We start from the raw sequence: 23,583 nt of genomic DNA, 5'->3' as shown, positions 1-23,583 counted from the left end.
AAGAACAGCAATAGTACCATCTTGAATTCAGAGCAAGCTGCATTTATGAATAAAGCCAACCGGAAGCAAACTATTATATTTTAAGTGAGTAAATGAGTAAATTCCTGAGGTGCATTCACTGTGATGAATGGGTTGAAGAGTAGCAAATCAAGAGAGGCTAATGTGATGAAGCAGTTGCTATTCTTTTGGCTGCTGCCTGGCAGATGGCAGAGCAGTTGAGGAGGGAGCCTGTGGCAACAAAACAAGAGTCTGGCACAGAAGATTCTCCCTTGGCCAGAATGGTTGATGATTTTTTTTTCATAGCTATTGAAGTTGAAAATGGATGATGAACATTGGCTAGTAACTTACTGTGTGGGTGAGGTCTGTCTGGGTTTAACTGTACCAAAACTCGGGTTAGTGTTATGTATATGTATGACGTAAACGAACACATGGTGCCGTCCCCTAATTCTGTTGACTGTTTTTCCCCCAGCACTGGGAAGGCCCCCAGAGCAGTCATCACTCAGCTGAAGGACACTTTTAAGGCAGCAAAATGCTTTCTATTTCTGCTTTGCTGTCCAAAAGTGAGATGGTTATATTAATTATACAATAGTAATGTTCTCTAGTTGTCATTGAGACTTTCAATTGAAGTTAAGGGTTCTGAATGGAGAGCATCTATGGTAAGCTCAGGTCCCATTTATTTCCAAAAACTCAGGAGGAACAGGAGATGGACAAAAAGGAGCCAGAAACTTAACTTGCGTCATATCCAACTTTCCCTGTCCTGTCGGATGCATCTGTGAAAATCTGTCATATGTAATCTGAAGATGTATCAGTTGTGGAAGGGAAGATTCAGTGCCATAAAACAAAGTCCTAGAGACTTTGTCCTGGTGCAGGTTCATCTCAAATACAGTGTATAACTCTGTTCAGCCTTCTTCAAAATCGATGGATTCATATGTGAACTGTTAAACAAAAGGGCAACTGGAATAATGAGAGAAATAAAAATATCCAGTATAAGGGGATTTTATGATTCTTTGGCTTGCTTATTCTCCCAAAGCAGAAGATGAAAGAGGAGAGAGCATAATTTTCATGCAGCTTCATTCATTGTTTTGTACTTTGGCTGTATAGAGAAATAAATTACATTTTTTATCCTCTTTTATTACCAGAGAAAGGAATGCCATTAATTTATCTCAAGGAGTGAATTTGCTTTTTTTAATATGCTTATGAAATGGGCACTTCTTTTTAGAGTTTTAATAAGATAAAGCAAACTAGGTCAAATATTATTGTTTCTGGATATATTCTCTTTTGCATTTTTTAATATCCATATTACTTCTTTCTGTAATACCATTGTGGGAAATACTCCATTTGGTGGTGTTTATATTTATACTGTCAGGGTGCTTGAAGTGAATTGTATATATGTGGTTAGTTTGTAACCCTCATGACTGCTGCCAGAAAAATGGAGAACATACACCAATACTCTGTCATAGTGCTGCAGTTACTACAAAGATGACTTTGAGTCTTCCTGCTTACGTGGGTAAATTATTTTTATCTGCATTTATCCATGTTAATAGTCTTTGTGATTTTACTCTAGTAATCGGACCTTCCATAATTTATGTTTTTGTGGACTCTGGAAGTTGTTTGCTATTGGAAAATAAAAGTCCAATGGACTTTTTGTTGTCCAATGGACAATAAAAATCCGCTGGAAGGATTAATAGATTTAATTCATGTTAATGGATCCAGTACCTTTCTATATGTTTTGCCATAGCTTATCCTGGTTTATAATCTATTATTGACCATAACAGTGTACACAAATATTTTTATTTTGCATTCAATTCTTCAAATTATTGTACTCCTTTTCATTGTAGGAAGAAGACACTATCAGTTTCAGACCAGAATGGCAAAGGTTTAAAGAGTGAGCGTAAGCGTGTGCCAAAATCCTCACTTCAAAAAGAAGGACCAGCAGATGACAGGGAGCGTAAAGAACGGCATGAAGGTAGAAGGCTGGAGAAAGGCAAGTCACAGGACTACCCAGACTTGCCAGAGAAACTTGAGGAAGGCAAAGTGCCTGATGATGAAAAACAAAGGAAGGAAGATGAATATCATACCCGTTACAGGAGTGACCCCAATCTGGCAAGATATCCTGTAAAACCACATCCTGAGGAACAGCAGATGCGCATGCATGCGAAAGTTTCTAAAGCACGGCACGAGAGAAGACACAGTGATGTAGCTTTGCCACATACAGAAATGGAGGAAGCGGAGGTACCTGAGAATAAATTAGGAAAACGCTCACAATTACAGGGAGCTCAGGACAGAAAATCCCTTGTGGAAACTCAGAGGTCGTACTCTATAGACAGAACAGGTGATGTAAGAATTTCTGTTTCTAAACAATTAACTAATCATAGTCCACCAACTCCCAGGCATAGTCCAGTTCCTATAGAACACGTAGAATACAAGAACCACGATTCTTTTAAAAAACAGAGCCGCCTTGATCCTAGCTCTGCTATTCTCATGCGAAAAGCAAAGCGGGAGAAAATGGAGACCATGCTAAGGAATGATTCCCTTAGTTCTGACCAGTCGGAATCAGTGCGGCCATCCCCTCCAAAGCCTCATAGAGCAAAAAGAGGCGGAAAGAAAAGGCAGATGTCAGTTAGTAGCTCAGAGGAAGAAGGGGCATCAACACCAGAATATACTAGCTGTGAAGATGTGGAGATAGAAAGTGAAAGTGTCAGTGAAAAAGGTAAGGACCTTTATGTATATTATGCACATGGCCATGGTTTGGGGAAAAAAAAAAAAAATCTGTATTTTTCTCTCTCTTTTGCCTCTTTTTTAAACATACACCTTTGTTTTTCCCCTTACCGTTTTTTTTTCAACTGAGAAGTGTCTTATACCTGTTTATATTTGGTTTGCAATGTTTCCTTTTGCATTCTTAGATGAGGTGGTTACAGGTAGCGTCAGCTGATGAGTTTCTTTCTCATTCTCTTCCCTCTTTCACCTAGAACTGACAGAATTTAAGGGTTCTAGTTTATTCTCTCGATGGTATCTACTCCTTTGGTCATCGCTTCATCCTTTTGTCTGTATGCAGAATAATTTTCTGTGAATGAATTGAAATGGAAAGTGAGTTCTCTAACAATCTGAGAAGACCATTATAAAGCATCATAATCTTACTGACACCTCAGTCTTAAGATACGCAAAATTTTACTACATTTAAAATATCAAGGATCTGCCAGAGTTCATTGTTAACAAGGACAGGATATGGGGCAAGGGGAGTGTTACATAGGAACGAAATGAGAATTGCCTAACTTCTTGTCTAGATGAATTTGCTTCCAAGCTTACAAGTATGTTTAAAATCTGTTATTTCATTTTGCCTTCGTCTGTTAATGGTAGCACTCAGCAGTAAGGAATAAGCGTAGTAGACTGTGTGCTTTTAAACAAAGCCTTTCTTCTGGTGGAAGAAGTTAATAAAATTCATGAATGGTGAGCAGATAAAATAAGCATCATCAGAAAAGGCTGTGGTAGAACCTACCAACTGTTTTATAATCCTAATTTGTCTTTGACACTACAGTGAGCTGAAGGCTTTTTGTGTCTTTGGAAGTAGCTTTTAGCTCTTTAGTTTAATTGTCTGTGTTTGTAACTTGAAAGTTTTCTGCCGGTGTTCATACTCAAAATGCCAACGGCTTGTCTGCATTGCCTTTTAGTTCCTGGCACTGTTTCCTGACATGTCTTTGATTCATATATGCTAACCTGTCTGTCTGTCTTTATGTGATGTTGTGATCTCCTGACATCCCCTAAAGCTCCAGGAATACCTATAAAAAGAGACAATATTTCTCTCCTATCCCATCTGAATAGCTGCTTGTTTGAACTTTCTAAGCATGAACTCTTCCATTCAAAGTATGAAAGCTTGCTTTTCTGCTCATTTTTAAGGAGGGATGATGATCGTGCCCCTGAAATCTTAATCCAGATTCCTCTTAGATATAAAAAACCCTCACTTTTTTGACTGTGGGGGTTGTCAAACACTGGAACATATCGCACAGAGATGTTGTACAGTCTCCATCCTTGGAGAGGCTGAAAACCCAAATGGAGAAGGCCCTGAGCAATCTGCTTTAGTTGACCCTGCTTTTGAGCAAGGGGGTTTGAACTAGGGACCTACAGAGGTCCCTTCCAGTCTCAACTATTCTGCGATTCTGTTATCCTGCTGCTTTTATATATATATTTTTGCAGCAATGTTTTATGTTGACATTTGGATTTGTGTAATTTTCCCTGACTTCCTCTGTTGGTAGTAGTGGTCTGTAATACAGCATTTCCTTTCCATCTTTGTTATTTGCTTTGATTTATGTGCATCAATTTTGAGGTTGCTTATGAAATAGAAAGGATTTCCCATATTCAGTGAGGGGTATCATTATAAACTGCAAGGTCACTGATGTGAAAGTCAAGTCCAGGCTCAAAGTCATTGATACTGATATCAATATGTTGATATAGTTTGCTCTATAATGGTCCTCTGTAAGTAAAACCTTTTGATGGTTGCTTTCAGGCTCATGACACCGATCTCAGCTTTTGACCAATTTCCCGTTGTATTGTTAAACCATTAAGGGTTGAACTTTTTTCATAGAATCATAGAATCATAAAGGTTGGAAAAGACCTCTAAGATCATCGAGTCCAACTGTCAACCCAACACCACCATGCCCACTAAACCATGTCCCTAAGCGCCGCATCTACACGTCTTTTAAATACTTCCAGGGATGGTGACTCAATCACTTCCCTGGGCAGCCTGTTCCAATGTTTAACCACTCTTTCAGTAAAGAAATTTTTTCCTTCAGTGTTATGAATCCCAGAGGATTTCAAATGTCACTAAATACTTATGTTCTCAATAATTGAATCAAGTTCTTGGTTACCTCCAAGACGGATATTTAGACTCCCCCTTTAGACAGTGGAGGCCTTGGTCTGTATCATATCACAGTGCTACCTCACTGTATTTGAATAAAAATTATAAATAGGAGTATGTTAGGGACCTGTCTGACCACTGCCGACTCAATACTTGGTTAACACTGTTGAGCATTCCTTGAGACCTCATCTCTACTTGTCAGTAAGCTAGCACCGTGTTATTAACCAGAATATATACACACACACATATATATGTGTATATATATGTGTGTGTGTGGGTATGCAATACATTAATTACAGAAATATATTCATTAATTTAATAACTGTGAGATGCTTCTGTTAATGTTTTTATTGCCTGATCTTGATATGACTTCTACAATCCTTGTCATGGGAAAAGAAGTAGAAAGCCTTTGAAGCTGGGGGTATAGTACAGAAAAAGAGCTAGGAAATGTGAATACAAATGAGAAAGCAGAAGCATTTTTGGTAGTAAAGTATCCAATTATTTTTAGAATTAATTTTTCATCCGTATTTGAAAAAATCTGCAGTATTTCATAAGAATAGATGGAAAGGCAGGAAATGTTATTACCTAAGAAAATCTTTTAGAAATCCTTCAATATTTTAAAAGAAAAAATGTCACAGTGAAAGGGTGTAGTGTTAAAAAATTGATACAAATAATTAAAAAAAGCCTATTGTAACCGAGGTCAGAATCCCATTCTTTGCAATTTAGCAGCATCGTTACTAACAGAATTTCACCCACCATTCCTTCAGTGCTTTGCCTGTAATTTGGGAGAGATACTGCACAGGTCCCTAGTTGTAGCGCTTTAGTTTATAAGCCCAGGAGGGACTGGAATCCATCCTCTCTTATCTAAATATCAGCTCAGTCAGAAGTCTGGTGCCAAAGTAATTGTAATGGAGCTAGAAAGATAGAATTATTGCAAATAAATGTTCAAACTTTGAACAGCCTTACCAAGAAAACCCAAGATCTTAAAATTAATGTTCACATTTGGTGAGTGCCAATATAAAGCGATCAGCAACTGAGTAATAAAGATGTACTATTTTCAGTTCTATATTGAACAAGTAAAATAGAAGTTTTCTGTGGAAAACAGCTTACAGAGATGTTTAAAAGAAAATGATGCCCCAAAGAAATGTAAGGTATAGGTAGAGTGGATAAGCCTGTATTGAAAATCAATAGCCAAAAGTGACATGTAAAGTAGATATTGTACAAAAGTTGCTTTTTAACATTTGCATTTCCTAGAAACACTGTTTAGGATTGCATTACCCTGTTTTCTGAGCACAAAAAACCTTCTAAAAGTGATATTCTTAAATACAAATCAAGCTAATTTAGCTAGTACATCCCCTGCTATTTACTGTAACCATTTAATATGTATTTCTTCAAAATTATTAACAAAATAATTCACAAGCACTGGAGATTCTTTCTTTCCAAAAAATAGTCTTTTGCAATCCACTGGGATTTTGCCTCCTTGGTGGAGGACCCAAAGATTTATGTTGAATTGTTCCCATGTTGGAGTAAATCTAGAGAAAGTACTGTTTAGCGGTGTCCAAAAAGGTCATCCCAGATTTCTTTTAAAAAAAAATCTGCACCCTTTACAGGACACTATTACTGGTTGCTGGTAATCGTTTTCATCCTATTATTAATACAGGCTGTAGGACTCTTTATTCTGAAATCTGTAATAGTTGAACGTTAGGTGGACTGAGTTTCCAGTGACAGCACTATCGTGGCAACGCAAAAGGAGTCCTCTTAGAAGGCATAAGTTGCATTCATACTCACTTCAAAGACTTGCTAGAATAACGTATGCCAGACTATTACAAATGAAATCCAGACCTCATTTTAAAACTGAGAACAGCTTCTGCCTACTGCCATCCAATGAAGAATGCAAATTAGATTTGGAGTAAGTTTGAGAAAAAATATTTTCTTTAAAGTTTAAAACAAGAATTTGTGTAGAACTAGTAGATTTGTGTCCAGACGAGGTTGTACGTAACTTCTTTTATCCCATGATAGATACAAGAGATATTCTAGACTTCTGTCATGCAGTCTTTGAAACTGGAAGATGAAATAGTGTTGGAAATTGGAACAATGTGAGGAGGTACTGAAAGCTGCTCATGTACTTTCATGTAAATAGATGTGCTAATGGTTTTACATTTTGCATACTCATTGTTTGTATTTGCCTAAATGTGTATTTTGTTCATACCGTTTAGGCTTGAAAATATGCCTAATATTCGCATATTGTCAACAAAATGGTAAAAAGCTAAGTAAAACTCACTTTGTATACTTGCTAATGGATTTAATTGGGAGTAAGGAGAGCATGATGGAGTCGGAGTCTTGTTTGGAAAAAACCTCCTGAGATGACATTCCAGTTACTTTCGGTGAAGATGTGATTGTTTTCATTCGTAATGCCTTTCTTATGGTACCGGGAGGAACAGAGCGACCCCATTTCATTTCATTCGTATGGCATTACCCTTCTGGCTAGAAAGTGTTAGGGGCAGGGATCTTGCTGGGATCTTGGTGTATGCACAGGTGTGAGGGAGGGGGGTCATGACCAGGAGAAGAGGACCTGGAGGTCAGAAGGAGAAAGGGATGCTGTGGTTTGCAGATGAATGTTACGGTGCTGGCTTGGCTCCAGGAGGAGAGGATCTGAACACTTCCTCTGTCCTCCTCTGGTGTTTCCAGAGCCGCTTTGGGCGCTCATGCTTGGAGGTGCTCCCAGAGGAAGGAGAGCATAAATTAAATTCCTGCCCCAGTGATTTCTTCCAAGTGCTGTAGCATTGTTGGCAAGCAAGGTAGCTTGTGGGCTAAGAGAGAAATCAGACGCACGCGGCAGGGTGTATAAATGGACCGAAAGAAAACATCAGGAAAAGGCTATAGAGAAGAGGAGGCTGGTTTTAAATGTTTTTAGCTAAGCTTTTTCACTGAGGTATTTTAAATCTGGAGTGTAGGCAAGTCAAGTTGTACTGTAACATCTGCTAGCATATTTTAACATCTGTTCATGTGGAGAGTTGGGCATGGAGTTTTAAAAAGAGCTGAATTTGTTTAAAAATGTGACTGAGCTTTAACTTAGTGTAGAATAAAATACCTTTGCTAGGAAGATTGTTAGTTCTTAGAAATTAGTTCCAATTTATCTTCTAGTCCTCGTGCAATAAATTAGATCTACATCTGATTCAGATTTTAAGGAAATTATAACTTGAAATGGCTCTAGTTTCAGAATTTTGGTCAGTGCTAACATTATTCAATGCTGTCAATGTTCAATGCTTTTGAGTAGCTGAAATTATTTACAGTGCTTATGGAGTTGTAAATAGGTGCTTGTTAAATTAGTGTTGGGCAGTAAGAAATCTGTTTTGTGTATATGGAATTATGTAAAGTGCATACATGCATATGCAAATGAAATAAGCTGAGCATGAGTGGGAAAAAAGTCACACTGTTGCCAAGAAATCCAACACTTCACTGAGATACATAACCAGATAAATGGGAATGTCACGGAAGATATGTGGCTGAATTCTCCTTTAAAATCCTAGTCGTAGAATCATAGAATGGTTTGGGTTGGAAGGGACCTTAAAAATCATCTAGTTCCGACCCCCCTGCCATGGGCAGGGACACCTTCCACTAGACCAGGTTGCTCAAAGCCCCATCCAACCTGGCCTCGAACACTTCCAGGGATGGGGCATCCACAACTTATCTGGGCAACTTGGTCCAGTGCCTCACCAGTAAAGAATTTCTTCCTTATATCTAATCTAAATCTAATAAAGCCCTTCCTCTAGTTTACCTTAAGAAGGTTGTGAATGTGCTGGAGGGAGTTCATAGAAGAGCAGCAAGATTGACTGAGGTATATAAAGCATGATATGAAAGGAAAGGTGGGATGGATTGGGGTTGAATAGTCTAGAAAAGAAAGAAAAAAAGAAAAAAAAAGGAAAAAACTAAAAAAAAAAAGGCAGGGAGGAAGGACTGGGCTTTAAATGGGAAAGAAGAAGCTGGAGGGGGAAGGAGATTGAGTGAGCGCTTCTCTCTTCCCCTGGAGGGTTGTTACTGCTAGGGAGGTTGAAGGTGCCAGAAGCCATGTCAACTCTGAGGACAGATAAGCAAAGTTAAGTATAATTGTAATCATAATTTCTTACTTGGTTGAAATAGAGGATTCCTGGAAATAAAAATGGATTTCTTCATAGCCTGCACTGAAATTGCTCTATGTTAGAAATACTGCTGTTGTTCTGTGGCAGGCTCTGGGCCAAGGTGGGGAAATCTGGGGCTAAATCCATAGTACTCCTGACTGTAGCTTATCCTTTTTTGTCATCCTTTAAGGAATGATATTTGATAGCCGTTTTCAGCACAAATTTATGTAATAACAATCTGGTTTTTGAAAAGGAAAAAAGAAATGTACATTTTGACTTATCAAGAGACATGGAAGAAAAGGATGTCACAAACTGTTAAATCTTGAGTTCTTCCTTACATCTCTGGCAGTTGGCAAGGCAGTATGTTTCATTGCTATTAATGTGCTCTGTCTTCTGTGTTGCTTGATTTTTCACGTTCATTATTTTATTAATTTTCTGTTCTTTGTCACTTACCTTTCTCCTGCACATCTAATTCATAAAATAGCAACAAATTTGTCCTAATAGTAATTTGTCCAGTAGTAAGATGACTATTGTCATTACAAAAAGGGGGATACTAAAGCCTGGAGAAATTAGGATCATATGTTCAAAGAGACTTAACACCTGACAAGCAGGGTAGCTTTAATTTCAGGAGCTGTGAGAGTGTTTGGACCTGTAGAGAAACCCAGGACTTCTCTAGGTTTTTCCATGAAAGACCAATTCTCAAGAACATTCAGCAGTCAGGTTTTTTCCATAGAGAAACCACTGGAGGTAGCAGGTACGAGAAGAGCAGTGGGAGCTGCAGGTCATGGAGCACTTTTTAAGGGTCTAAGAGGGAGCTGAGAGCTTTTGAAAAACTTGCCCTAATTTTAGCTGCTGAGCACTTTTTAAAATGCAGTTATGCAGTGAACTGAAGTTAAAACTTAGCTAGCCTGAAACATGGCATGGCGTTATAGCCAGAGGATGATCCTTTCCCCCACTCTGTCCTACTATTGAGTATTTTGTATATGCATATATTTTTTGTATAATGTAAAAGTTATGTGAACTGCTACTCAGGATTTACTGTTACTCTTTTGATCTGAGGGCTTAGAGGAAAAGGTGAACTTTGAAGGATGAACCAAACTGTGTTTGGTAAAGCTGCATAACTGTGGATGGTCTGTGCAGCATATTGAAGGATGAGTTTAGGTCTTGGGACTGAAATCCAAACCTTTTGCTTTTTTCCACCTGTATGGGGAAGCTGCCTCCCTTTGGGTGAAAAATGAAAGCCTGTGAAAGAAAAAGGTAAATTAGTTATTGGTTTATCATAGAATAATACATACACTTTTATTAATTTCAGAGTTAATTTTAGTTAGTTATAGAGTTGACTACGAATAAACAAGCATCTGATTCTGTTATTTTCCAGAAAAGTTCATTCTGTTTCCTTTTCTTAGTTACAGGGATTCAGTGTATTCATTCTGATCATCCTAAATCACATTGAGTCCAAATATAGGGGTTACACCATATGGTACTGAGTATTATTGGTTAGTATTTTGTTAGTATTTCTCTGATACCTTTGATATCTTTTTTTGCTTATAATAATGCACTTAATTACTGTAATACACAGGAACCATTCCAGTTTCTTTCAGCACAACTTTGAGTAGATAGACTGGCCTATTTGAGCTTTCTAAAATCATTGTGCTGATAAATGGCATCTAGGAAAAACTTGTGTCAGAAAGGTGGTTAATAATTATGAAATGTCTGTGTTTCCTTTGACTAAATATGCATAGTTTCATCCTGTTCCTGTCCATTCTGAATGTCCCCCTGAAAACTGTTTTCCCATCTTTGCTCGTGTGTTTTTGCGTTGCTCTAACGCTTTCTTCCTTCCTTCTTTCTCCTTCTCTACAATATATGAACTTCACAATCATGGGCTCCCCACCTACACTTTGGAATCACTGAAGCTGATTCTTGTCTCCATTTCACCCGTGATACCAAGCACAAGAGTTATATTTTCAAATGTGCACATCTCATATGGTCTCATTGGCTATATTTACTGTACTAGCAAATTAAAGAGCCATTCTTTGACATCTTTGGCCAAGTAACAGAACACGGCGCATTTCCATATGATGAAGCTCTTGCATTCCTCGAGAGAAAGGCTGCGTGGAAGCTGTCTATTAGGATTTATTCTTGGCCTGTCTCCTGCCTAGAAATAAACGGGAGAGTGCTAACTGACCCAGGGCACAACTGTTCCAGCAGTTACTCTAACGATAGAGCAAGAAAGACAATCCACTTGGCACTGTCTAATACACTGGTATAAATGTAGTCACTGTTTCTTATTTGTTTGTCTGCCTGTTTTCTTGCCTTGCATTTAAATTGCAAGTTCAGTGGAGTCTGGGGTTTCTTTTTGTGTTTGTACAGTGCCTAACTCGGTGAGATCTCAGTCCATGACTGAGACTCCAATTTGCCTTAATGATAATAAAATAGTATGCTTATTTAATGCACGGACATATTATTATTAGGTACCTTTTTCTTCCATTTATCATCATCCAGCAGAATTCCAGATTACTGTCAAGAGTCCTCTGGCACACTTGCATTCTCTTGTGGCTAACTGCAGGTTACTTACCAAGAGGGATTCAATAGAGCCTGGATTCCTGTTCTCACTACCTATTAATTTGCTGTTAATCAGCTAAATTACCTTTTTGTTTGCTTGCTTGCTTTTCCTATCAGGTAGCAAAGTGATTGATGTATGTATACTGCTACTGCTTATAAAGACATTGTGGAGCTATTTCTTTCATATAAAAAGACCTTACAGCGTTCAGATTTCCAGACCTTACAGTGTTTTTCAGCCTTTTGGGTTGGGTTTTTCTCAGTTTGGGGTTTTTTAATGGTTTCTTTTGGGGGAGGGGGGTTGACTGATGAAGCCACCACTAAAGGATATGACAGCTTGATGGTTCTGTGCATGGGATCTTGCTGCTCTATTCATTTTTCATTAGTTACTGCCCCCCCCCCAAGTTTTTAGGACCTTAATATAATGGTTCTGGTTGATAACTGATCATGTTGCTTTTCTGGTCCAAGTAGAGGACTCTTAATAAGGTTTTAGTTCAAAGGGAGACGGGGTTTTGTTTTGGCTTGCCCCTCAGCTTGAAGACATGTAAGGAGAGGGCAGTGTTTTAATTTCAGTTTGATAGTTGTTTTTGTCTTTTCTTCATAAGTTCGCTGTGAGAATAGAAAGTCTGCAAGCAGGATACGCAAAATGTAAGGCAACAGTGATTATTTGTTGGCTAATGCACATAGTAGACAGCTAGGACCTACATGCTGCTAGCCTAACTGTTAGTAAGTTCACCACCTCCCAGCTGCTCTAAATGTTATGAGAGAGAGTTGCATTCGTTACTTTCTGAGGTGCTCCGACACTTGCAATCTTTGCATTTGTACATGTTTAGCTTCTTAAAAATATCTCTCGTGCATGAGTCCCTCAGCTCATTCCCTTGACTGACTGCAAAAACAATGTATGAAGAGCTTTCTAATTGTTAAACACTTTCAACCCTAGTTATTTTGTTAGTGTAAGTCTCAGAAATGCTGTGATGCTACATAGTAAATGCATACCTACAGCAATATTTTTAGACCCTCAATATTAAATATTTTATTATGCTTTATTTCCAGCCATGAAGCAACTTCTAATAATACATTTTATTTAGAATATTTTCTTTTCACATTTGCTTCCTGTCTGTAAACATGACCTTTTCTATTTTCGAAAAGCAAATATCAGCATTCTGTACTTTGTGACCTGTGGCTTTGCTGTACCTTATATGCAAATTGGACCACATCTAACTTTGTCCATTGAGCAAGTTGAGAAATGTGCAGGGGCAGCGTGGCTCATCTAAACTTCCCAAATCCAAATATGACCTTTGAAGGGAAGGTGGGCTGGTACTGGAACATCAGATTGAAAATGGTGTTTAACTTAATGTGTATTGTACGCTTCACTTGGGCCACAGCTAGCGTGGGATTATTTTGCAACTCTAAATGCAGGTCTGTAAAGAATTTAAGCATATGTTTAACTTTCATTAGGTAGAGGTTTTGATTGCACATAGGGTCCTAACTTAGTATATCTTTGGTGTTAGTTGTGGGAGCTGTGTGTGGTGGAGGAATAAGTAAAATGGTTATATTCCTTGGCTACCTCTCTGTCATATGTGTAATTTAAGACAAAATGTTTTCAGACATGTAGCAAGGAGAAATGAAGCACATCACACATTTATCTGATTTTAACTCATGTATTTTATGATTTAATTGTATACATCAATTTCTAGAATTTAAAGTTCCAGTTTTTGAATCGTAGTCCTCAATTTGGTAATTCTTTCCTCTGCAATATGAGCTTCAATTCTAATTAGTTATTCTCAAAATGATTGTTGGAAAAATGTTCTATTTAAAGCAACTTGGTCATGTTACTATACCAGTTTTCTAAAGGATCTAAATTCTCAGTGTTTTTTAGAATTGCCATGGAATAGCCTTGGGCAGACTTGAAGGCACACACTTCTTTTTCCCTCTGAAAATCAGTGGTGCTCTAGATTTGTTTAGGAGTTGTCCTTCACAGAGTAGAAGTGTCTTGCTGAATCTGACCTGAGCTTTGAAATTTACTTCTCATAGGTAAGAGTCAGTGTATATGTTTTAATGGTTGGCTTTTTATTAATCTGGTTCTTTTACTAAAAATGTAAGATATCTTTTCACTAGAAATGTAAACTCAAATATGAATGTAACTTCAACTGTAAAGTCAAATGAAAAATTTCTAAAACTTTGCTGTTCTTATTAAAGTTTATTAACTAAATAGAATAAATAAGCTAATAATTATAAATGTAAAAATATTTACCTACTTTTATGGACTTAACTATATTAGACTTTCATGAAATTTTATTTCATTTTTGGAGATTATTTTTATGTTATGCTATTAAAAGATCTTGGTGCTATGAATTTATTTTGCTGTGTTGCTCAGAGAAGAAGCAAGCACCACATGTGGCTCTTTTTAACCCATTAGGCCACATGTTCTTAACCATTAAAGCTGTGCTTAATGAGCCACTAGATGGAGCAGTCAAATCTAATTTTTATCTATCACACTGTTTATGCAAGACAATTTCTCTCTTAGCAAAGAGAGAGTCTGGAAATGCAGGCACACCTTCCTGCTCGAACTGGTGATTTAGAAACCTTTTTCAGATCTTATCTTCATGTGCATTTTTCTGTAGGCAGATTTACATTGTCCTGTAGGTTTAGTGTCAGAGTTGGTGTATGGAATGTATTCTGGATATGGAAATTATACTGACAAGTATAGCTCTACAGAAGCAGTTATTCATTACATGAGTTGAGTCCTATCCTCAGAAAAAAATAAACATAGCAAGAAGAAGGTACTCTCTTTTGAGGATCATGAGCCAGATTTTCAAGAATTTTGGGGAGCTTAGAGACACACGTTTACAGATGACTCTGTATGTTTGTGCTTAAGAAATCTTGCTGATATTTCTGGTGAAGTCGCATATTTTCTTCCTACTTACCCAAAGCACGTTTCTTTCCAACCTAACTATTTCTGTGACCTAACGCGTAAGAAACACCTGTTTAATGAGAGCACACTGTGTTATCTGCTTCAGGAACACTGCAGTAAAGTAGGTTCAGGAGCAGAAAGAAAAGATACAATAATGTATGTGAATGCTTTCATATTCTTTGTTTTACTGGAGTTTCATAACATTAGTAAGACGAGATTTTTTTGGGGGTGTACGTGCTTGTGAATATGTACATAGATATTTATATGAATTAGAATGCATGTGTGCTATTAGAATGCATGTGTGCATTCCAGTACATCTGTTGCATTTAAATACTTAAGGTGTCATGATGTGTACTTGCAGGGCACCACCCCAGAGTGGTGTTAGAGGTAGTGAATAGAGCTACATGTGATTATAAAATTCTGCAGATTTTTGTTTTATTCTTTGCCTTTGTAAAGTATTGGAAAGTCAGACTGTTCTGCATTAAAGATTATCAGCAGGTGTCACAAGAGAAGAAATGCCGTTCTGAAGCAGCTGGATACAGTCCTTGGATGGCCTCAGCCCTGCTCCCACATCTCAGGTGGGAATTGCAAATCCTCGCATTGGGCTTCTGTGAGTTTTGGGTAGGAGTGACACATAGCTTTGCAGAGCGGGGAGCTCACGCTGTGCAAAGCCGCGCTCCCCAGCTGACTCGCTTTAACCCGTGTGCAGTTTATTCATACAGTTCTCACCTGAATTGTGAGATGAGCAAAAACCTCTGCTCATGCAGTGAATGCTAATCAGTGCCATGAGCTGAGGGCTAGTGAACAGCCAGTTTTTTCCAACTCCCCAAAGTCCTGGGTCACTCAGAGGTATATGCCGGTTCTTGCCCGTTGCGCTCCGGAGCTCTACCACAGCAAATTGGTGTAAGTTTACGTCAAAACACATGGGATGCCAGGTAATTTGGTATGCTGTACAGGCTCAGATTTTACTTAAAATATAGTATAAAAGTGACTTGCACTTACAGATAAAAGTGAACCTTGCAAAAGCAACTCACAAATACAAATTTAAATAGATGCAGATTCTCAGAACTTTCTGGTGTTTGCTGTTTCTGCCAATTTTTATGTAACACACTGAACCTTGTCAGCATACCCAGGTAGGTTCAGTTATCTCCCATGGGGCAGGTGCTATGGATTTGCCAGTAGTGGAGTCGCCATCATCTTTAAGCAAAGATTGTCTGTGGGAGGGCAAAACAGCCCTCTGGGAAGGGGAATTGAACTGAATGCTTAGGAATAAATCCAGTTGTGCTGCTGCAGGCTCTTTTACACAGACAGGTTGCTCTGAAATCAGTTATACAAAAAGTTGATTAATCTGTTCCTGTTACCCAGTTTTAAATCTCACTGCCAAGGAAGTCTTAGGGAATGGCTATTCCTACAAGCCACTGAAAGGAGACACTTAGGAAGACATTAAATTTTGCCAGTGAGTAGACTTTTTTTTTTTAAACAAACAAATGTACCATTTACATTTTGACTTCTTTTCAAATGTTTCCTTTAAAATTCTAATCTATAAGCATCTTTTTCCTTTAAAAAAAAAAGCTACGACAACAAATAATGATATTATTTTGTTGTCAGACATCAGTTATCTGGGCTATGGTGGACCTAATCTTACTTTGACCTAGAAAATTATTATAAGGATTAGGAATGAATTTTCTGGCAGTGCTTAAACAAAAAAACATGATCACCATTAAACCCTGCATTTAGATGTGGGGTTTTATTTTTTTTGTTTGGATGGTATATAACATTTTTAAAGTAATAGAAAATGCTATTTAATAGAGGTTGACCTTTTGAAACAGTCAGTACGTATGGTACTGCTGCTCTAATTTCTAGGTTTGAATGTGAAATTTTTAGAATTAAAGGATCTAGGAGGAATCTGACTTGTAAGAGGAACTGGAAATTAAACCACGTCTACGAAGACTTAAGCCGTAAGGAAAAGAAAAGGAGGGAATGTGAATTAAGTTGTCAAAGGTGTCCTGAACTAGAGAAATAGAATGAACTAATGACACGCAGATGTCTGTCACCCTTGGCTGTATAACGTTTCAACCACAGCCTGTACATGAAAGGGGAAGTTCTGGAAGGAAAAAAAAGAATTGTTTCAAGGAATTTTGGTAAGGTGATGTGGCTGACTTAAATAGGCTTAGATAGAAGCTGTAATGACACTGTCACTATAGGTTGAATCTCATATTTTTGCTGTTGCCCAGGTTTGCAGACGATGCTTTTTGCTTGGCTTCTCTTTTGCCAGGAAAACTCAGGTGCAGGTTAGATGGCTGTGGTCTCTTCCTACAGGTAGTAACATTGAATTGATTTGAGCAATTTAGTTCTGTGAGTTCAAGCCTGTACCTGAGCATGACTATCAAAGGTAGCGCTGTCATAACACCACTTCATCCCAGATTACCCTGCATCAGGTAGGGAAGAGACTTTGAATGTGGGTCTTCCACATATGCCATGCTATAGAGCATGAGGGTTGGGAAAAATCTGTCTCTGTGGAGACGTTAACACAACAACTAGAAATAATAGTTGAAGTTGGGAACAAAAAGAATATTTTGATACCACTGGTCAGTAAATTGAAAAGTCAGTGTCTGCATATCAGTTACCATTTCACTGAAAACATCTGGCTTTGGTTAGTAATTGAATGGCTCAGCAAATTGTTTGAATTAGGGTTTGGTTAAGACCACCTTTGGCTCTAAAAAAGACTATCCAGCAGATCTTTTATAGATATTGTAAGTTGATTTGTTAAGTACTGCCCTTGTCACAAAGAAAAATACTCCACAAAATCTCTTTTCATACAGAGGTCAATTCATTATCCTGTGATGTCAGGGGAAGTCCAGAAGTCATCTGTAAATCTGACAGTGCAGCACTCATGTTCTCTGTCTGTAGATCCTCCACAGTCAAGGCTAATTATCAAAATGATCAACCTGAGGAGATGCTGGCTTTTTTAATAGATGAGGTAACTAAGATAGCCACATTGCAAAATTACTGGATCATGAAGGTTGGACAGCAAAGATCTCAGCCACTACATCTATGGGATTGAAGGCCCAACATAGGTTTTCTGGTGCGAGCATTCTTCTTGTCTCTTTCCAATTTCACTGTCATTATCATCTCCCTCAGATGAGTCAAGAACACTCAAGTCAATCGGGGTGGAGGATGGGGAAACAGAATATTGGTGGCAGTGCAGTACTAAACAATTGGCAATAGAACTTGGAAACGATGGATACAGGAGCAATAGACAGCGGGGTGTTTCTTTACTGGCTTTTGCATACCTGTGTGCTTGAAGGGGTTCCTATCATTTGGTCGTGCAGCAATGCTCTTCTGTCTTCCAGCAGTCTTCCAGTCTGCTGCAAAATGGTGGGTGATGTTCTGTAAAACTCCCCTAAAGGACCTTTAGGAACAACATGGTAAAGCCACTTGTCTGGGATGCCAGTGGGAGGCATACCATAGCCTGCTCCTGACGTGTGCATTTACATCGTATTTTTCAGACAGATGCCATCCACTTTGAACTGATTGGCTCGGATCGAGGTTTGAACTAAAAGCTGTGGAGTAACGACAGCATGACATTGATTTAGCCCAAGCTATATAAAAGGCCAAACTTCTTAGCTCCAGCATGTCCCTCTGTTGATGTGACTACATAATTTCTGCTTTGGTGCTTTTGTTTTTTGCCAGCTGGCCAAAACTATAAACAGAATATGCTCATGCCTGAATGGAAAGGAACATTGATGAGCTCTAACAAGTTTGATGGGTGTTTGAGGGCAGACATTTCTTTTAAGAGCTATGTGTCTTTTCCACCACAGTCATCTCAGTTCTTAACCTCTGATTTTTCTCAGTAGTTATGAGAAATGACAGGCTAAGCTATGTCAATCTGTTGAAAAGAAAACCACTTCTGTATGTGTGGATATGGGTATCTGTGTATTTATATATACAAGTCTTTCTCTTGTAAATGGTAAATGGTCAACAGTTGTCTGTGGAAAGTTGTAACTATTTTGCCAAAGAATCTGAAAAATACTCAGTCCTCCTCACTGGGCAATACTTTTCTGAAGAGAAGATGCACTTATGTTGCACGAGTGCACAGAGAACAGAAGTGTTTTGATTAGGCCAGTGCCAGCCAAACTCTGCTCTTAAGCCTATCAGAAGCAAGGGATAGGGACTCTCTACTGAGTTTAATTCTGGATGCAGAGCCAAAGGCTACACCCAAGTTTTCTGTGATCCCAGGAGAGCATTTTTGTGGTCTGGAGTGCTGCTAGCTGAGCAAAGGAAAGTCTTGATTCCTCCCCATAAATCTTTGTTCTGATACTTTTTTACATATCTAACATTTCACCAGCAATTGGACTTCAGTCCTTTGACCATCACTTGGGTCAAGTGATTATGTCAGTTTTCCACCCACCTTGTAGTTCACCAATCAATCCATTTCTCTCCAGTTCGGCTACAAGGATATTGTGGGAGACATGGTTGAAAGCCTTGCTCCCGTTATGTTAACCAACATCTGCTGCTCTCCCCTTGTCTGCAGATCCAGAAATCATATTGGTCAGGCGTGATTTGCCTTTGGTAAAGCTATGCTGATAGTTCCCAGTCACCTTTTTGGCCTTCATGTGCTCAGGACTGCCTTCCAGAAGGATTTGCTCCATAACCTTCCCAGGGACTCAGGTTAGCCTTCCCAGGCTGTAGTTTCCCAGGTCCTTTTTCTCGTCCTCCTTGAAGAGAGGTGTGACGTTTGCTTTGTCCAGTCACTGTGAATCTCCCACAATAGCCAGGACCTTTCAAAGTGGATCAGACAGGCCTACGGTACAAAATGTCACATACAATACCTAATCTTGTATCTAAGACTCTTGCAATTGTATTAGAATCTCTTCTCCATTGTAACTTGGCTTTGAGGTCTGGAGACCGTAACATGGATCTTTTCTGTTGTTTCTGTCATTTCCTAAATTAAATTCCAACTTAAAGCATAGGGGTTTTTTTCCTTGAATTGCTCTTTCTGTGCTACTGAGTTAAGCTTGGGACCATTCTGTGTCTTTCTTCTTTCAAAAAAAGTGTTGTAAAACTTTTGGTTTAGAGGAAAGCTGCATTTTCACCCAGGCATAAAACTGAATAGTATGTTTAATGCTTGGAATTTGACCTCTTAAAACTTGACAACTGGTAGGGTTGGATATCTGTGTGAGATTGTTCAATCTCATTCTTTTCTAATGATCTTAGAAAGTTTATAAATGCAGGAGTATCATACATGGATTAAGATCTAGAACAATTATTAGCAGGAAGGTTATGAAGGAGCTAAAATACGATGGTCAAAGTCTAAGTATCAGATGCACAGTGTAGTGTGCCTCAGAGGATAGTGGTAGTAAAATAATTTGCAAGGGTAAAAACCTCCTAAGATTATGTAGGCAATGTTATCCAAAGCAAAGGTTGAAAGTGTGCTGTAACTTCGTTATGTATTTTTACTAGGACAACAGAATGGTAACCAGATTTCAAGTTAGTTTTTAGTAGCCTTGCTACTATTAATGGATATAAAAGTAAATAAACCAACTATCAGTGTTTGATCCTCAAACTGCCAGATGGGTCTTTGGGGTAGCCAGAAAGGCTCTGATTTGGGCTGGGAGGAATGAAAACCACCCTTCGGGGTGTGAAGTGCACACTGGAATTTCTGGCACTGTCCCTTCTGCAAAATGCCCTTTCTGACCTCAGAACGCTCTTCTGTTGCTCCTCTCTTCCCTCACTCTTCATCAAATACTTGCAGACACTGCTGCCATCTAAAGCTGAAGCTGTTAGACAGGGCTACTTAGGCAGGGCTTGGGCAGATCTCATGGCTAGGGAGGGCAGTGGGTGAAATTGGTGTTGAGGACTGTCTGATGTGGGGATGGAGTAGAGAGAGGTTGTGCATATCTGGCACGTAGGGGAATGGGAGACAGTGAGAGCTTCAACAGCACCATGGAGCACAAACAACCTTTCCAAATACATTTGGGAGGACAGTTTATTAGTTTTTTCACAAACACATGCATGCTATGGGAATGACAGGAACATTTTTTAAAAGTCAGAAAACAAGCCCCATACAGTGCAGTCTCATTAAAAAGTTCTGAGGTTGTAGGGAGTAAATACTTTTCATATGTTGAGTTGGGTTGTGGCAAAATCCCCTGTCTTGTTTAGTATGTGCTGCAAGGGGAGGAGAGCATTCAGGATCCAGGTGAGGGATGTTCTGAAAATGAAGCAAAGCCCTCGACACCAACCCTGGCAGAATAGGAGGAGGTCCTTCAAGGAGAAGTGCAGAAGGGTCAGTGGGAGAGTGGATGCACTGTGGGAGCGTTGGGCACTTGGCATAGTCTGTCTTTTGTCCCTTTTGCAAGAAATGTTCTCCAGCTTTAGGAGAAAGCTGGGTGTATGTTCCCTGGTCAGTAGATGTCCAGATGATCACTGTCTGTTGGAGTATATGAAGCCTGCACATTGTCCTCCTCTAAAGAATCATCTCCCAGTGAGGACATGTCAGTGGAAAAAGCAGATGTAGACAGTTGTGTTGTCTTTCTGCTAATACCGTGCTACTTGGGACACTGAAAGTCAGCAGCGACCTGGGATGTCAGCCGTGGCTTTTGCTGTTGACTGACAGGTGAGATAGTGTGAAAGGCAGTGTACAGTACCTTGGTTTTGATCATGTGATCCAGGATTACAGGGAAACAACTTGCTTAAAAGTGTATCATCTTCATTATTACTAATAGGTCTACATATTATTAAAGATGAAAGAACTGTAAGCTCTCATTAGCTTTATTATTTATATTTTATCCCTTATAAGCTTCTCTTTGAATGGAAATTTAAATAGGTTACTTCATCGTGCTTTGTTTTCTCACATTTTAGTTTCTAAACAGGCAGGTTTTTTATATTTCTGAAGTCCTGCAGTATCTAGATACACTGCAGAGAAACATACATTTTTACAGAGGAAGTCTCTCTGCCAAAGAAATAGTTTTATTGTTGTACAGTTTGGATAGGATTAAATTAGATTAAATTCTTTAGCAAATTTTATTAGCTGTAATTCTCTAATCATCTGGCTTTCCCAAATATGCTGGTATACAGGTTCTGCTTTTCTCTTTTATCTTGAATATGTAATTTGGAATACAAAATGTTATTTCCAATTTTTTATTTAGAATATATTTTTCTTACATAAAATTACATTTCCATATACACATCTATTATGTAAGAAAAGTATTAAATCATCCCATTAATTTGTAAAAAATGGTAAATTTTTTCAAGGGCCATTGTGTTTTCAGTGTGCTAGAAGTAAATCTACAGCTTGGGAAGTTTTACATAACTTAAAACAGCCACATTTGCTTTACACAATTGCTTCATTTATGCAGTTCATCAACACTTGTTCAGCACACCACTGCTGAATATAAATAATAACTGCAGCAGTGGTACTGATTACTTAGGTACCTGAGCTTGTGTCTACCGTTGGCTTTAAAGCACTAAGAAACTTCTTTCCTGTTCTATCCGGAGAGGAAGGAGCTTTTTTTCCCCATCTTGTTTCCTGGGGATTGTTAATTCTGGATTCCTAAAATCATTAACTCCTTCTAGAGACTGAAACTCCTTGTCATTGCAGCAAGCATCTATGAACTAATGCAGTAATCAATGCTTGCACTACACTGCAGAGATTTGTTTTGATGACAAGAGCTCTTGTAGCCCTGTTTGGTGTCACTGGTGTTGAATGTTTGACGCTGCAAAATAATTTGGCTTAGAATCAGGACGCAAGGACCTTACGGACTTCTTTTATATCATCTCCTTCGCACTGAAGTGGATTTTTGCTTGCATTACGGTTTTGGTACAGTTGCAGGCTGGAATTCAGCAACCTACTAGATGCCAGTTGTGCTTTTTAAATCATTCTCTTGCTGATGCTGCTATGTTTGCTGGGTTTCTTCAGTTTCTGCTCCATACGTTGCATTCAGGGACAGGTAAACAAGTGGCTATACAGTGCTGAGGTTTTAGATATATTTTTATATTTTATATTTTTAAAAAATGTATCTTTTTATAAACAGATTTCTTTAACGGTACAGTTTGAGTGGAGACATTGTGTCCTCTGAATGTAAAGTATTAATTGTAGCAAATATTCAGCTTAAGCAAGGAATAAGGAACCATTTTGCTTGTAAGTCTGTGTTTCTGTTATGTTTATACTTTGAAAGGTCATGTGTCAAAAATAATTTGACATTAGTGATGCTATGTGGCATGAGTTTTTAAACAAAAATCTCTATTTTGGAAGCACACATCAAAATGTAAATGTGTTTCTGAAAAGTAATAATAATATTCTGATTGCATTATGATTATTTTGCATTTTGGAGATGTCATGGATAAAGAATTTAAAAATTTACTTCAGGAAACAAATTATCATTCCTGTGTATTATTTCTCTTTGGCAGAAGACAACTGATGTGTCCTTGATCCCCTGAATTGTGCTATTGTTAGTAGCTTTAACAAGTTCAGAATGGAGTATGATTCCGTTACTTTTATTTTTGCATATTATTTTTGGGAAAAAATAATCAAAGCCATGTACATAGAACAACAATATGTTCGTTTAGCATCACATACAGTTATGGTTATAATAATATATGGTTATAATAAATGTACAGTTATGATTATTTTGTAAGTTATCTCTGCATCATCATACTGATGCATTGCACTTTCTGAATCAGGGAAGGACATCAGCACTCTGCAAAAAATCTGTATTTGGAATAAGGTCCTCAGCTAAATCACTAAAGGATCACAGGGGAAAGTGAGAGGAAGGATTGACGATTGCAAGTTCCTTGGGGATTATGCAGTGTGTTGAGAATAACAAAGATCTTTAAAATCTTATATCTAAGTAGTTGATAACACTGTCTGTAAAAGTCATTTTTGAAAAGTAGCTTTTTCACTAGAAGAATTAATCCTAAAGATTGTATGATAGAATAAGTCATGAAAGAGGTTTTATCCGGTCAAATATTACAGCTGTGTTAGTTAACATATATTAAGAAATCCATGTGTGAAATTCATTTGTTTTAGCAGAGTTCAGAGGAGAATAAGGGTATACTGAGGGCAGAATCTGGAGAGATGTGTTGGAGAAAATGAGGTTGAGCAGCAATCAGAACGGAGATGGAACTGGAACAGCAGCAGG

The 23,583-nt window shown here is 38.3% G+C and overlaps 1 protein-coding gene across 1 annotated transcript in view; it reads left to right on the top strand.

Moving 5' to 3' along the window:
- The window catches only part of RIMS1 (regulating synaptic membrane exocytosis 1), a 233,975-nt gene that overhangs the window by 32,536 nt on the left and 177,856 nt on the right, over positions 1 to 23,583 (top strand). The window contains exon 4 of the mRNA XM_009333153.1: positions 1,839 to 2,710. Within this exon, the coding sequence (XP_009331428.1) occupies positions 1,839 to 2,710 (872 nt within the window). The remainder of the gene's footprint in view (positions 1 to 1,838; positions 2,711 to 23,583) is intronic.

This window comes from Pygoscelis adeliae, unplaced genomic scaffold, assembly GCF_000699105.1.
Source record: "Pygoscelis adeliae isolate BGI_AS28 unplaced genomic scaffold, ASM69910v1 Scaffold57, whole genome shotgun sequence".
Taxonomy (NCBI): Eukaryota; Metazoa; Chordata; class Aves; order Sphenisciformes; family Spheniscidae; genus Pygoscelis; species Pygoscelis adeliae.
This window is presented reverse-complemented; position numbering and strand designations above follow the sequence as displayed.